This window comes from Neomonachus schauinslandi, chromosome 1, assembly GCF_002201575.2.
Source record: "Neomonachus schauinslandi chromosome 1, ASM220157v2, whole genome shotgun sequence".
NCBI classification, from domain to species: Eukaryota; Metazoa; Chordata; class Mammalia; order Carnivora; family Phocidae; genus Neomonachus; species Neomonachus schauinslandi.
The window spans coordinates 199,791,389-199,807,269 of NC_058403.1; the positions used below are offsets into that span (position 1 = coordinate 199,791,389).

Consider the following 15,881-nt stretch of genomic DNA (forward strand, 5'->3'; position numbering starts at 1 on the left):
AACCACTCCTTTTATATTTAAATGCGCCCATTTTATAGAGAGCAGAGCAAGACAATGAAAGTAGAAAAGAGAAATTTCTCTCTTCACCTGATGCTTTTCAGGGAACCAAGCTAATAATGAGAATTGAGCCAGCACGGAATGCCAACAGGGTACCCAGGATCGTGGGTACCCTAGAATTGGTTCACTGTCGATGGACTTCATCCCTACTAAGTGCCAGGCTTCGGCCAGACGTTGGGGGCACAAAGATAAAGATGCTCTGCCCCCTGCCCGCAAGGAGCTTACAATCCTGAGGCATAAAGATCTAAGTATAGCGATGTTTACCAAAAGCAGCCCCCTCCTTGGGGTCTGCAGTGTCTTCTGAGGCACACATACAGTTTGCTACCAAGGACGCACGCACCCTCTGGGAGGCATCTTTGATGCTCCACACTCCCACCTTCATATAATTACGGGACATAATGATCGCAAGCTCTCTTGAAAGGCTACCTCCTCCACGTATCACTGTCTCTACATTCCTGAAGCTCACAGATGACGGGAGCCTTTTACCACCTGTTCTCCTTCCATCCACTGAAAGAATTCATTATCCTAGATATTCAGTCGAGAGCCAGGGGAGGATTCAACAGACCGCCTGAAGTGATCTGAGGAAGCCAGGGAGCATAATTAACGTCAGTCCTATAGTAAGGAGTGGGCAGCTCTCTGGGCACATCAGAAGCCGAATTTTGGCCACGAGTATCCCCTTTCTTGCTCTTCAGAGAGATATTGAGGGCTCCCGTACGAGCACCTTGGTGTGGCTCTGTTACACCTCCAGGGAGTCTGCTCCAATGTAGTCTAAAAGGTTTAAGATTCAACAACTTAGAGCATCTTACTACCATTTAGGTTGTGAAGGCACAAATGTGAGGTCAGAAAACACTGTCACTCAGGTAAGGAAAAAACCTGGCCATATTCTCGTTCTTTTTATATATTTATCTATATACATATCTATAAAATATCCTCTAGCCACATAATCCCAAACCTGAAAATCCTGGATCTTCAGGTCTAATTGACTCAGGATCACCCAGGCTGGGGCCAGTGATGCCAGTGTTCCAGGTCCAGGGACCGGACTTTGAGTAGCAAGGCTCTGGGCCGGTGATTCTCAAAATGTGGATCCTGGATCAGCAGCAGCACCTGAAAACTTGTTAGAAATATATGTTCCTGGGTTCTACCTGGGGCTGCTGAATCAGAATCCCCAGGTCGAGGGCGAGGCACTCTGTGTGTGTGTGTATCAACAAGGCACCAGCCGATTCTGGGGTGTGCTTAGGTTGGAGAAGCACCGTCTCTGCTGTTTCCCACTCGCCCCTCACCCTACCCCTTCCATCACACTTCCTGGCCTGGGTCAAGAGCAAGGCTGAGGTCAATTCCTGCCAGATCTGCCACCTGGCAAGAGAGAACCTGGCCCAAATAAACGTGATTCAACCTTGGTGTTCATTTCTATACATGAGTTCAAATTTGGGCGGAAACAAGTCAGTCATCTGGGGAGAATAGAAATGTCTAGGAAGAACAGCCAATTTTGGTCACCCTCCCAAGGAATCTGTTTTCCTGGAAGAGAGATTTTATTTTTTTTCCCCAAGCAGAAGATTCCCAAAATATAGTGACTATGATAACCATACTATTCTAGGACTGGGCTTGACTTAGAGTTGATAAATTTCTAGATCTTGAAAAAGAATATTGTTTTGTTTTCACAGATTATAAAACGAGGCTGCAAGACCTTGAGGTGTGGGGATGAGTGAAATGGCAGGTTGGAATCTGCACCTGAAGGAAAAGGTCTCATCAAACCCAGGTCAAGGTCATGATTGGAGAAGCTGTTAGGCCCGTGCCCCGGGGAACCAACCTCGGCAGAGCTGCTCATTCTCTCTGTGCCATCCGGCAAAGTTTCAATGACGTCGGAGTAGGGGAGGCCCAGGGTCTGGGCTAAGGTGCTGTCCTCTGGACTGGTGCTCGGAATTCCTATTCAGAGGGCAAGAAACACAGAACACCTTCTTTGCAAATACCCAAGTCACAAAATAACGGACAGCACTGACGCTCGGCTTTAGCCTCCTCAGGGAGACTCTCTTTTAGCTACAAAGGTTCTAAAAATGCAGTGTATTCCTTGGGAAAACGGAGGACAGTCTTGGAGAAACACCCTCCCCCCCACCCTCATACAACCAGCTTACTATGGCGGCATGATTTCCTTTCAGTCTTTATCCTGTGCTTCATTTCTTTTTTTAAATAGTTGTGATTCTAGGGGCGCCTGGGTGGCTCAGTTGGTTAAGCGACTGCCTTCGGCTCAGGTCATGGTCCTGGAGTCCTGGGATCGAGTCCCACATCGGGCTCCCTGCTAGGCGGGGAGTCTGCTTCTCCCTCTGACCCTCCTCCCTCTCCTGCTTTCTGTCTCTCATTCTCTCTCTCTCAAATAAATAAATAAAAAAATCTTAAATAGTTGTGATTCTAAAAGATAAGATTTGGGGGGCTTTTGTCACTGAAATCGTGAATCACAAGCATCTGGAGAAGCCTCTTGTCTGAATTCCCTCAGGGACCAAGGACAGCGGCATTCTCTCGAGAAGCAGGGCTGCCAGCTCCAGCATTTCCTGGCGCCCTAGAAAAATCCACACAGTCCCGAAGTGGAAAGCTGGGAACTGTGTTTCCTCACGCTATGCTTTGTTCCCAAAGGCAATGATACGTGCAGTCCGAATAGAAATTTCTTCTTCAGCCCACACATGCCTGAGATGGGAGTTGAGCATAAGTGAATCGCTCATCCAAAGGGCCAAGGCCGACTTTCGGCTTCAGCTCTGCGTCAAAACAAGCTTGTCGGTGGTTGGGTCTGCAGGGCAGACATTCTCAATCTTGGCACGACATCGTTGTGAGGCTATGCTGAGCATCGCAGGAATGCTGGGGGGTGCTCCTGGTCTCTAGCACTCCCCGGAAGTGACAGAAAAAGGACTGAAAAATTGCCACATGCCACCCCCCCCCTCCAGGAGGGGGCAAAATCGCCCCCTGGTGGAGGACCCCTGCTGCAGGTCGCTGTCTAAACTGCTGACGTCCCTGCAGAAACAACACGTTCCGTGGCTACTGAGCAGGAAGACTAAGGACAACGCACAAAGTGCTGAAGTCAGATTTCCGTGAAATTTGGAACACCGCCTGATGACGAGGGTTATTTCATGTTTGGGAGACATGTTCTAAAGCTCCTTGGCAAGACAGAAAGCTCCGTGGTATGATGGAAAGTTCTGGGGTGTTCCATCTGAGATTACTGACCAAAAAAAAAAAGCATCTAACAAGGCAAATAAATGTTGGGAGTGGACTTGAAGGATATGGGAGGGTGAGGACGAAGGGCAAGCAGTATTACTGGAAGGTGTTCATGGTCAAGAAGGGAAGAGAGTCACTCACTGTGTTCCCAAAGCATATGGTTTGGAGTAACCAGGAGAAATGTTCAAATGGAGACACTGTGGCCAAAAAATTTATTTGGCCACATAAAGAATGCTGTGGACCACAGTGTGGGTTATGTGGGGCTCAGCAGGATGTGAACTATCTGTAACGTGTAGGTGGGATGGCAAAAACACTGCTTTATCTCTTTTTTATTTCTATTGCTTGTTCTTGGAAGTCAAGAAGCAATAACTTAGAAAATGTTAATAATGTAACTGTGGGAAATCAAGACCACAGGGAAAATGATTTCCATGCACATCCAAAAAAAAAATCAGATTTTTTTTTTCTTTCAGAATTTTCAATATTGTGCCAGTAATTTGACTCAAAATACAGTCCCGCCCCCCCAAAAAAGCAAAAATCCACATCAACAACAGCTTCCTTTATTGCCTATCTTGCCTGGTTGTATTAATGAATCTTACTAATTATGAAATACAGAAAAATAACAGAAGGAATTATTTGAGTGGCTCATTCAGTTAAGCATCTGCCTTTGGCTCAGGTCATGATCCCAGGGTCCTGGGATCAAGCCCCGTGCTGGGCTCCCTGTGGGGAGCCTGCTTCTCCCTCTCCCACTCCCCCTGCTTATGTTCCCTCTCTCCCTGTCTCTCTCTGTCAAATAAATAAATAAAATCTTAAAAAAAAAAAAAAGGAAGGAATTATTTCCCTTAAGCAACACCCTTTCTAGGTTTAAATGGTCAGAAGGGAATGACCTGAATGGCTTAATATCCATTTTCTGTTTGGATGTTTCTTCAAATCACTTTTGTCAAAAACTGATCTGGGAATCGGGAGGGAAAACATGATTTCGGTAAGAAATGCTATTTCTTCTGGGTACCAGGAAATCGAGAGTGCAGAAGGAACTTTCTCTGCAGGCTTTTGGCACTTTGAGACTGGCTGGGATTTGCAGCGGGAATGTTGGGGAAGAGGGGCGCTTGGGTCCATCCGAAGAGTGGATCTTGGACGGGCTGTCACTAGCTCTCAGTCCTCAGCTCACCCCCGGCCTCTGCTAGGTGACAACACCTCAGAACTCCCAGGGATGAGCAAAGCTGCAGAGGACAATCAATGCACAGTTCTAAATGCGCCTTCCACTTGACTGCTGTGTCAGGGTCCTTTCCCTAGAGGGCTCAAGTTCACCTCCTCAAGCCTTCACCAAAACCCAGCCCAGTCCATCACTTGTGCTCAGAATACCCATCTCTGCAGTCGTGGTTGGTTCTACGAGCTCTGAAATCAGATTTCATCTGAGTTGTACTGTTCCCCGTATCACATGTATGAGTCTCACCAACCAGCTCTATTGGCCAGATCTGTGGGCCACTTTTTATTATTCTCAAGAGCAACTACTAGCAAGGTGTGGTATACTGGGTATGTTTTCAAAATGTAGCTCTTAAATAGGGAATGGATGCATGAAGGGGCCTATCATTTTCCCAAAGAGGCAGAACAGACCGTGGACTCAGCAGTGAGCTCTTCCGGTTGACAGCAACAGGCTGGTATTTTGATCTGAAGCCTGCTGAGTATATTATCCTGATTATATTTTAATAGCTACTTACCTATTTTGGAATCCAGAGAGCCCTCCAAGTCAGCTTTGGCCAAGATAACGACAGGGACCTCCTGCTGGGTGAGCATGTTCACAGCCGTCACGGGCGTGAGGCAATCTGAAAATGAGAGCGAGTGACAGCTGGGGTACTAACACCATCTGAGTCTCAGAGGAGACAAGTGAGAAAAATAAGCATGAGGACTTCTGTGTTTGTGCTAATTGTTAAAGAATCTGTTCTTTGAAGGTATTAATGGATAATTCACACCAGCAGAAAATCAAAAGATTAAACAAGTACACAAAAATGTTCATCTATGCTCAGAACCAAAGAAGTGAAATGGCATTTTTACTTTACAGATGGTAAAGTAAAGATGGTCCCGCCACCCCTTTTCCTTTTGAAAAATACCTCAAATATACAGAAGAATAAGCAACACAAAAATCTATGGTGACTAAAGCAATGTCAGGAATTCCAAATCCTGGCACCTGAAGATGGAAGTGGATAGGAGAGTAGAGAATAACTAAGCAGAGAGCAGGAGAGTTCTGGACACACGAAGACAGGACAGTTCTTCCCAACTACCCTTTTTTAGGACAGTGGAGGATGTGTTCCAGCAAAACAAAGGGGTAAATCAAGAAAGAGACAGAAATGGGATCTAGGAAACAGAAGACCCAACAAAGAAAAGAGGGTCAAGACACTCTCAGAACAAAGACAGAGGGAAGCCGTAGGATGGCAGATGGGCAGCAGAGGCCTGGAGAGTGACCAGGTCAGGCCTGTGCAGGACAGAGGGCCCAGGAAGCATCTTCAGGGGAAAAAGGAGCATCAATACATTATATGACAGGTTGGAATATGTAGAAAACTATATTGAGAGGAGTTTTAAAAGAGCCTCTGGGAGGGTGTGGGAAGACTTAGAAATCCAAAGAACACAAAGCAAATGAAAAAAAATAAGGACATCATTAACTTCAGGCAAAACAGAAAGTATATTACCAAAAGGAAAATGGAATCATAGTATACTTGGCTCAGTTGTGAACGGTATTTATGTGGTCATAATAAAATACTTAAATGACTATCTACAGGAATGGAAGCATGAAGACCCAAACACAGTCCCAAAGGAAGAAGGGATGAAAGGGGTAAACAATTAGTGAGTTCACTTGAGCTTACTGCAACATAAGCAAATGACAACAGTTATAATTTGTCAAATCTATTTATATTCGCCATATTTTACGACTTCATATAATTATCTAAAAGATGTTTTACAAACCCCAAAGTTAAAATATGCCCAGGAAGTAAGATGTATTCTTTTCAAAGAGGGAAAGATAAGCTCTGTAGGCATCTAAGCCAGCTCTTCTGTTCTTTCATCTTGCAGGGGTCAGGAAGCACAAGACAGGTTACAGTGGGGACAGAGTGACATATAACCCAAACGGGTCTCCAAGGCAGAGGTTCAGCAGCACCCATGGTCCCAAGGCTGGGAAGCACCTGCTGCCCTGAGCTGCTTAAGTGCGGACACTTCTCAAAATGGAGACCCGTATTTCTGATTCCGTACTGCCCCTTCTCAAAGATGACATGTATGTGTGCAAAGTCTGCAATTATGATAAAATGTGATGAAGAGGATGGAAGATGAGGGGAGGTGGTGCACGAGTAAAAGTTGCAGGGTAATGTCGAGAACTGGTGAACTGAGAGGGAACAGGGTAGGCGTATTATACAGACACGTGGAGGTCTGAACCATAGAAACAGCTGTGGCACAGACCCGACAGTCGACCACAGACCTGCCTCGCCGCCTTTTTTTTTTTTTTTTAAAGATTTTATTTATTTATTTGACAGAGAGAGACAGACAGCGAGAGAGGGAACACAGCAGGGGGAGTGGGAGAGGGAGAAGCAGGCCTCCCACCAAGCAGGGAGCCCGATGCGGGGCTCCATCCCAGGACCCTGGGATCATGACCTGAGCCGAAGGCAGACGCTTAACGATTGAGCCACCCAGGCACCCCCTGCCTCACCTTCTGATTCAGCAACAGAACATTTAGTTGGACACACGTCTGCATAGCTCACAACAGCACTGCTCAGCCTCCCTTGCACTAGGCGTGGCCTTGGGGTATGTTCAGAAGCAACTTTTAGGGCATGCTCTCAGAGGGAAGGAACATGCCCTTCTTTCCCTGCTTCTGACTTACTGCAATGCAGATGAAGTGCAGAACATCTCAGAACACATAGGTAAGGGTAAGACCCTTGAAGGACAGAGTGGGAAGGCAGAAAGAGCCTTGGCCATGACTGACTCACAGGGCAGACTTGTCATACTTGCTTTGAGATTCAGGTGGGCAAAAATAAACTTCTTTTTTTTTTTTTTATAAAGATTTTATTTATTTATTTGAGAGAGAGAGAATGAGAGAGAGCACATGAGACGGGGGAGGGTCAGAGGGAGAAGCAAACTCCCTGCCGAGCAGGGAGCCCGATGCGGGACTCGATCCAGGGACTCCAGGATCATGACCTGAGCCGAAGGCAGTTGCTTAACCAACTGAGCCACCCAGGCGCCCAAACTTTTATCTTTTTAAGTCACTGTGTTTTCAGGACTCTGTCGTAGCCACCAAACTTACACCCTAAGTAACACATACCTAAAATGATTCGAGGTGGCTGGGTAAGGAAGCTCCTGCTGTTGCTGATACTCTTTGACAACTCACTTTTCATGTGATATACATATATCACTTGGATCTTACAAAACACAAGTTAATTTTTAAAAAAAGAAGAAAGAGAAATTAACATAATCTGGAAGTATTATCATTTTACACCTGATAAGTTAGCAAAAACTTTTAGAAGGGTACCATCAATACTTGCGAAGTTGCACTGAAATTTGTGTATCATTGGATACAGCACTGTAAACCGATTATAGCCCTTTCCAAAACCAATAAAAGCTACCTGTAACAAGAACTAGAAAAATGTTCATAACCTGTGACCACATAAATCCCACTCTGGGGAATGTCTCTTAAGGAAGTAATTCTATAGAGGAAAAGAGCTTTGTGGATATAAATATGGATAGCAGCTATGTCCGTGACAGCCCCAAACATGAAAAGGCCAAATGTTCAACATCATAGGGAAGACTGAGAATATGATGGTACATCGAGTTAACAGAATATTGTGTATGGATTAAAAAAGAATTGTGAAGCCTGCCTAAAAACAAATAAAAAACCCCCACTTTCTGAAATCATATTATATGAAAACCAAAACATAAAGACAGAAGCTGTCTTTTCTTTAAGATACGTTTCTGTGGGAACATGAACTAAAAAGTAGTATGACCACACACTGGGGCACCTGGGTGGTTCAGTTGGTTGAGCATCCGACCCTTGGTTTCAGCTCAGGTCATGGTCTCAGGGTAGTGGGATCGAGCCCTACATCGGGCTCTGCACTCAGTGAGGAGTCTGCTTAAGATTTTTTCCCTCTCCCTCTCCTCCCCCCTCTGCCCCTCTCCCTGCTCACACGTGCTCTCTCACTCCCTCTCGCTCTCTCTCTCAAATAAATAAAATAATTTTTTAAAAAAAAGGTAATATGACCACATGCAAAAGAATGAAGGCGGAGGGGCACCTGGGTGGCTCAGTCGTTAAAAGTCTGCCTTCGGCTCAGGTCATGATCCCAGGGTCCTGGAATTGAGCCCCGCATCGGGCTCCCTACTCAGCAGAGAGCCTGCTTCTCCCTCTCCCACTCCCCCTGCTTGTGTTCCCTCTCTCGCTATATCTCTCTGTCAAATAAATAAAATCTTAAAAAAAAATTAACAACAGAAAGACAATTCAATTAAAAAATGGGCAGAGAGTCTGAACAGACCTGTCTCCAAAAAAGATACACAAATAGCCAACAAGCACATGCAAAGATGCTCAGCATCACTAGCCATTGGGTAAATGCAAATCAAACCCATGAGACACCACTCCCCACCCACTGGGATGATCATCAGCAGAAAGACAGACAATAACAAGCACTGGCGAAGATGTAGAGAAATCGGAGCCCTGGTACACTGTTGGGACGAATGTGAAATGGTGTAGCTGCTCTGGGAAACTCCGATACTTCCTCAACCAGTTAAACACAGAGCTACCATATGACCCAGCAAGTCCACTCCTAGACACATACGTGAGGAAATGAAAGCATATGTCCACACAGAAATCTGTACTTATGTTCACAGCCGCACCACTCAGAGTAGCAAGAAAGTAGCTAGAATGTCCATCAACTGATGAATGGATGAACAAAATGCACAATATTATTCTGAAATAAAAGGGAATAAAGTACTCACACAGGCTACAACATGGATGAGCCTTGAGAACATTATACTAAGTCAAAGAAGCCAGTTACAAAAGGACAAAATACTGCATGATTCCATTTATATGAAATGTCCAGAACTGGCAAATCTATGGACAAAGCAGACCAGTGGCTGCCTAGGGCTGGGGGAAACAGTGGGGATAGGATATGGGATCTCTTTGGGGTGACAAAAATGTCCTAAAACTGTGCGTAATTCTGCAGATATACTGGGGGCGCCTGGGTGGCTCAGTCGGTTAAGTGTCTGCCTTCGGCTCAGGTCGTGATCCCAGGGTCCTGGGATCGGGTCCCGCATCAGGCTCCTTGCTCAGTGGGGAGCCTGCTTCTCCCTCTCCCTCTGCTGCTCTCCCTGCTCTGGGCCCAAAGGTGCCCTCCGCCCTCGGGGCCCCACTGCAGAGCAGGCCTGTCTTTCGTGCCTTCTGGAAAAAACAAACAGGTGGCTTTTGTTCAGTGATCAGCAAAGCAGTGATCCTCGCAGGGATACTCTGTGGGACCAGGGTTGTGTGGTCAAAGGAGTGTGGGAAGTGTCACGTGACCTGCTCTCGGACACAGTGGCAGTGCGCAATGGCGTGGCAAAGTTTGTGAGAAGTCCAGGAGCACAGAAACCTGTTCATCTTTGTTTATCCAGGTTATGGGAGCGCAGAGGCCCCTCCCTCCACATAACATCTATTAGCATGTGCTGGAAAGATGGCAGAGGGAACAGTTTGATTAAAGAACAGACTATAACCTATAGGATCCCATCCCCACACACATACAGAGCAGAAAGGGGGAGGACAGGAGTGAGCAATTAATTATTTAATGCTCCGGGGCTCCTGGGGAGACGAGGCTCTCTGATGTGGCAGTAACAACGGGGTTCTGAGGTTCCCTTTAGGGAGACCTCACTTACCCTTTCGGCAATAAACGTCCTGTGGAGACCGCTGGTGACTCAGAGCTGAAATGTGTGGTTCCAAAGCCTCAGGGTTTGAATATTATTTTAATATTAGAAATGTAAGAAAAGACGCCAGGAAAAAGACAGAACAGCTTCTAGAACTCCGATGATATTTCCCTATTGATGCTTTTTATGGTTTCTAGCTCCCATTGAGTCAGAGCTTACATAACACGACTTAAGTCAGAGGCGGTCAGCTGAGAGAAGGAGGCAACGTGAATGATAGAAATTAAACTCAGTTTGCAGAACTCTATGGGGAAGCACCTGACTTTTTGCTCTCTTAAAGGAATCTATGCCAAATTACAGGGGGCTGAGCAAAACACAGTGCTTCTAGTCAATAACATCAGCAACCCAGTCGACCCAGCCAGAAATCAGGGCAGCGTCCCTGGAGCCTCTGCCCTTGCTGCCTTCCAGAAACGTCTGGGAGCTGCTCTGGCCCCTCCACTCTGACAAGCACTGTTCTTCTATCGTCACTGTCTCTTAACCCATGGTTTGCTGGTCCTCCTGCTTGACCTCTGCCAAGGATGAGCCCCCATCCACAGGTGTCACCATCCTCCTCTGAGCTACTCAGGGCCCCTTCTGTCCCCGCAGGGCCCCCCACAACCACCCCGCCCACTTGGCTGGGAAGGCCAAACTCACAATGGTGAAGTGACCTTCCTTAAGTCACAGGATGGCTCTGGGACCAGAACCTTGGCCATCTTGTGCCCACGCGGGAGCTGATATGCAGAAACCAACTTAGTGGCTGTAGGAACCCATGTTTGAGAATTTAACCTCCTGCAAGTGATACATTCCATCACATCCCTGGCTTTCAGCGGTCACTAGTCACCCTCAAAACCTGACACTGGAGGAAAAAAATCAAGCTGCCCGTCTGACTGGAGCCGGTCGGCAATGATAAATGACAACAGCAATACAACGCTCAGGTTTAAAGTGTAACCTCCAAGGCCAAAGAAGGCATACATCCATAATCATATGATGATTTTCATTTGATTTTTAGAAAAACTACATTACACTCAAGGCACCGTACTGGCCTTCCATAACTAACACCACATGTCAAAATCCAGAGACTTGACGTGCAAATTAATCTTGAGACTTTGAATAAGTTGACATCTGCAAAAAGAGTATTTCTACTCTGAAAATTAGAATTGGAAAATACAGAGCCAGGTGTAATGTTCCACTTGGAATTATTTCAGAGATTATTAAAAAGAGGTGAGAATAAAGCTGGCCAGCCATTCAGCGCTAAAATGAAATGATGGGACAAGTCAGAGGTGCCAATGCCCCAAATGATCATGAAAACATCGCTCTTTGCATTTGCTAAAATAATTTAATTTCTTACATATCAAAATATTTGGAATTTATCCAGTGCCTTTCATGTCAGGAGCTCCATCTTTCATAATGTACGGTCTCATGAAGTCCCTGTTAATATTACCTCATTTTAATTTGTGTCCCCAGATTAACTGTAAGAAAACAAAATCTAAGGGCTAGATGTTTACATTTTTTTAGTTTTTCGATTTTAGATATTCTTCAACCATCACAGCCCACAAGGAATCCCAAAATGCTCATGAGAGTAAAAACTATGAGTATTCCCTTTCAACTAAACAGTTGAAAAGAATCCAGTTCTTGTTTTGAGTAAGTGGAAAATAAAACAGATAGCTACACTGGACTTTATGAGCACAACACTGAAATTTTAACACATGTCTTTTTTCTGTTTCAATACATAACAACAGGAGATGACAGCAAGTGGTATCTGTTTTGGGCCAGAGTGAATCACACATGCGTCTGGCTCTCCTTTGTCATGGCCCCCCTGGGGGCAGGACGGGGGACTGGTCCTCTGTGTATCCCCGAGCGCTTAGCACCAGCAGGCTCTTCCTAAGTGCTCACTGATTTGAACCTGGCTTCAATGCTGGAAGTAAGCAATTAAAAGTCTTCAGCAGAGGGGCACCTGGGTGGCTCAGTTGGTTAAGCGTCTGCCTTTGGCTCAGGTCATGATTCTAGGGTCCTGGGAGCAAGCCCCGCATTGGGATCCCTGGTCAGTGGAGAGCCTCCTTCTCCTTCTCCCTCTGCCCCTTCCCTCGCTTGTGCTCTCTCTCTCTCTCACTCTCTTTCAAATAAATAAATAAAACCTTTTTTTAAAAAGATTTTATTTATTTATTTTTTTGACACAGAGAGAGAGAGAGAGAGCAGGAACACAAGGAGGCAGGCTTCCCGTGGAGCAAGGAGCCCAATTCAGGGCTCAATCCCAGGACCCTGGGATCATGACCTGAGCCAAAGGCAGATGCTTAATGACTCAGCCACCCAGGCGCTCCAAAATAAATAAAATCTCAAAAAAAAGAAAAAGTCTCAGGGCACTTGTGATCCCAGGGTCCTGGGGTCGAGCCCTGCATCGGGCTCCCTGCTCCGTGGGGAGTCTGTTTATCCCTCTCCCTCTGCCTGCTTCTCCCTCTGCTTGTGCTCTCTCTCTCTCTGTCAAATAAGTAAAAAAAAAGTCTTTAGCAGAGGTAAGCTGGGATGACATCGTCTATCTTTCCAGCCTTATACCAGGAAACCTTTCATTCTGGTTATTTTAAGAATAGCAATTAAAAAAAAAAAACCAAAACACTTTATATCACCAAACAAACCATTTTTGTTAGTCAAATAATTCAAACAGACCCCGATAACTCAGACTGTGTTCTTTGGGTTGAAATTTACAGTCTGTGAAAAGAAAATAAGGATGAGATTTTTATAGAAATATTTACATTTCTCCAGAGACCTACTTCTTCTTCTTATTTTTCTTTTTAGATTTATTTATTTATTTGAGAGAGAAAGAGAGAGGGAGGGAGAGAATCTCAAGCAGACTCTGCTGAGCACAGAGCCCAACGTGGGGCTCAATCTCATGACCCTTAGCAGAAACCAAGAGGTAGATGTTCAACCAACTGCGCCACCCAGGCGCCCCATCCAGAGACCTACTTCTAATTGATGGGGGACTTCCTTTTGCCTGCCCAGGGTCCATACTGCCTTCCTCTAATAAGAGCCTCTGGGTTTGTTTCGGGAAGCGACCCCTCCTCACTGGATCTAGTCTTGGTGGTCTAACAAGAAAGGTGCCTGACCTTCCCTTGCCCAAGAAAAAGGCCATGGGCCTCAGTTATACCATTCAGACAGTTTCCCTGCAACAGGAATCTTGGACCAAGTGCCCCAAACCCTGAGGGTGAGGTGAGAGCAGATTCACTCAGTCAGTGGCACTCAAAAGACTGTCTATTAGCTCTTGCCACCAAAACCGCACAGCTGCCTGATCCAGATCGTCTTCCAGACTGGTTCCTGCTAGTCAGCAAGCTTTCCACAGCCTCCAGGAGGTTCCCTTTGTTCTCCGGGTTGGCCAGGGAATGCATTCTGTTGCTTGCAACCATAGCATCCTGACTAACGCACAGGCCTCCCCAAATCCTCACTGACCAGTAACACCTGCTGTGCCCACTCCAGGTCAGCTGGATCCACTGACTGAAGGCCTGTGCTGAGCAGGACGCTGTTCAGCTGCTCAGATTACTGTGGGAAGTCTAAAATAATACGATGAAGTTTTTGAAAATGCTTCCTCTGATTCTCACTGGCTTCCTCCTTGTCGCCATCATCAGGATAGTCTTATTTGACGATGGAATTATAAATTAGGCAGAAGATGCTATTCCTGTCAGAAAGAACTTGAAGTCTAGATTGTATCTAGAGAGAAAGAGTTGAGCTTTCAGTCAGAAACTCAAGAAGCCGACAAACGAGTCGCTCAAAGTGAAACCGGGGGTAGCAACATTTTCAAAGCTCTCATTTATCCTGTTTGAAAATAAAAAACTAACAAGTCAGGCTCAGGCGAAGAACAAATCACACAGGATGACATATGGGAAGAGACTGTGAACCTGAGAACTGCTTGATGTCCAACTAGAAGGTGTGATCCCTGCATTAGCCTGAACTCGCCAGCTCACCTTTGCCAGGAACGAGTGCCTTCCGAAAGGTTTCCTTCAGAGAGCTGTGCCCATGTAAGAGTCTGTGGCTGGGAGAGATGGCCACGTGGGAGGTGCCGTAAATGGCCTCGGGGGTGGCTGTGTAGGCGGTCAGCTTTTCTCCTGTGACTTGACCATCCACCTAGCAGGTAAAAGCAGAGCCATTTCATTCCTCAGGGCTCCTCCGGGGCTGTCGTGCTCCCAGGCCACATCCCCTCCTCCCTCCCCTCCTCAAGCCCAAACACCAGGGACGGTTCCGGGCTGCAGCCCCAGGGATGTGGGGCCCTGAGATGGCCCCTGGTAGGGGCAGAGACGGGCGAGAGAGAAGACGATCACCATTCCTCTTTAAGCCTGGTGCCCACCGCCAGGTGTACTTGGCGGCCCCAAATCAAAGGTGGTCAAAGCATGCTCAGAAAGATGCCTCCCCCATTTTCCTGGCTCCTTTGTTCACGAATCAAAAATAACTATCAGGGCGCCTGGGTGGCTCAGTTGGTTAAGCGACTGCCTTCGGCTCAGGTCATGATCCTGGAGTCCCGGGATCGAGTCCCGCATCGGGCTCCCTGCTCGGCGGGGAGCCTGCTTCTCCCTCTGACCCTCCCCCCTCTCATGTGCTCTCTCTCTCTCATTCTCTCTGTCTCAAATAAATAAATAAAATCTTTAAAAAAACAAAAACAAAACTATCAATGTTATATTGTTTCTGTCCTGACAAAGGAGCTATACTTCCCTCCAGGATTTAAGGTATATTAAAAAAATAAAGGCATCTGCTTTTCTAACCAGAAAAACAGTCCTTGGGGCTAAAACCGTTCTGAAGAGGAAAGAGAGGACACCCGAGGCCATGACTGAGCGTGGCCCTAGGGCTGGTTAGGGGTCCCCTGTGGAGCCAGACTTAGGGTCCCAAAGGCCCAGCCACATATGGTCCTGTAGCTGCTGGACTGACAGTGTTCCCTCCCCCGAGACATCTCATTTTCAGGTGGGTCCAGGAATGGAGACAGAAACATTTTCATAATAAAACGTTGGGGAAGGGAGAAAATGTGGAAGCCATTCCATGTACAGGAGTCGACCTGCTCAGAGACCCACAGCCTTCACCCTGGCTGAGAAGCAAAGGCCTTGTGACACGGGGACCCGACCCAGTCTAATGCACAGGACCCAAAACGAGACAGCCCTAAGAGCCTGAACCAAAGTCGCAGTGGGACTGAATTTCAGAAATCTCACCACCTTCTCAGGAAAGTGGTGACAGAATTTGGTCATTTCAGGATTTGGTTTTCAAAGGTTTCAAAGTCCCCGCTCCCTTATGGGGGCCTTCCCGTGTCTGCAGTTGGGAGTGAGGGGGATCGCGTTCGTGAGGAGATGGCACAGGGAAGCGTGAGCTCTGTGACAAGGAGCGGGAGCTCAGCAGACCCCAGGATGGCTGTCAGTACAAGTCTAGAAAAGTAGGTCAACTCTGTCTCTTGACTGCTGTCCCCTCCTTCTAAAGGTCTGGCCTAAGGTGAGGGATGAGTTTGGAGCTAAGGGCACAAAAGTCTTGAGTAGGAAGGAGACACCAGAAGAATTAAAAAACAAAACAAAACAACCCAGAACCCACCCAGGTAAGAAACAGCAAAACAGCAAAACAACAACTATCCAGTCTGCAGGGACAAAGAGAAAAGGTTGGGGGGCACCTTCCAGAGTAGGTGGGCCTTCGGCAGTGACCTCTGAGCAGTGTTTCCACACAGGTAGGCTCTTTTGAACCCTGGGTAAGCCCATGACCCTCCCCAGCTTCGGGTGCGC

At 46.6% G+C, this 15,881-nt stretch overlaps 1 protein-coding gene across 1 annotated transcript in view; it reads right to left on the reverse strand.

Annotated features, from left to right (window-relative positions):
* LARS2 (leucyl-tRNA synthetase 2, mitochondrial) overlaps window positions 1-15,881 on the reverse strand; it is a 148,207-nt gene that overhangs the window by 46,438 nt on the left and 85,888 nt on the right. The window contains exons 9-11 of the mRNA XM_021683065.1: window positions 14,097-14,256; window positions 4,971-5,075; window positions 1,865-1,980 (exon numbers count right to left, since the gene is read on the reverse strand). Of these exons, the coding sequence (XP_021538740.1) occupies window positions 1,865-1,980; window positions 4,971-5,075; window positions 14,097-14,256 (381 nt within the window). The remainder of the gene's footprint in view (window positions 1-1,864; window positions 1,981-4,970; window positions 5,076-14,096; window positions 14,257-15,881) is intronic.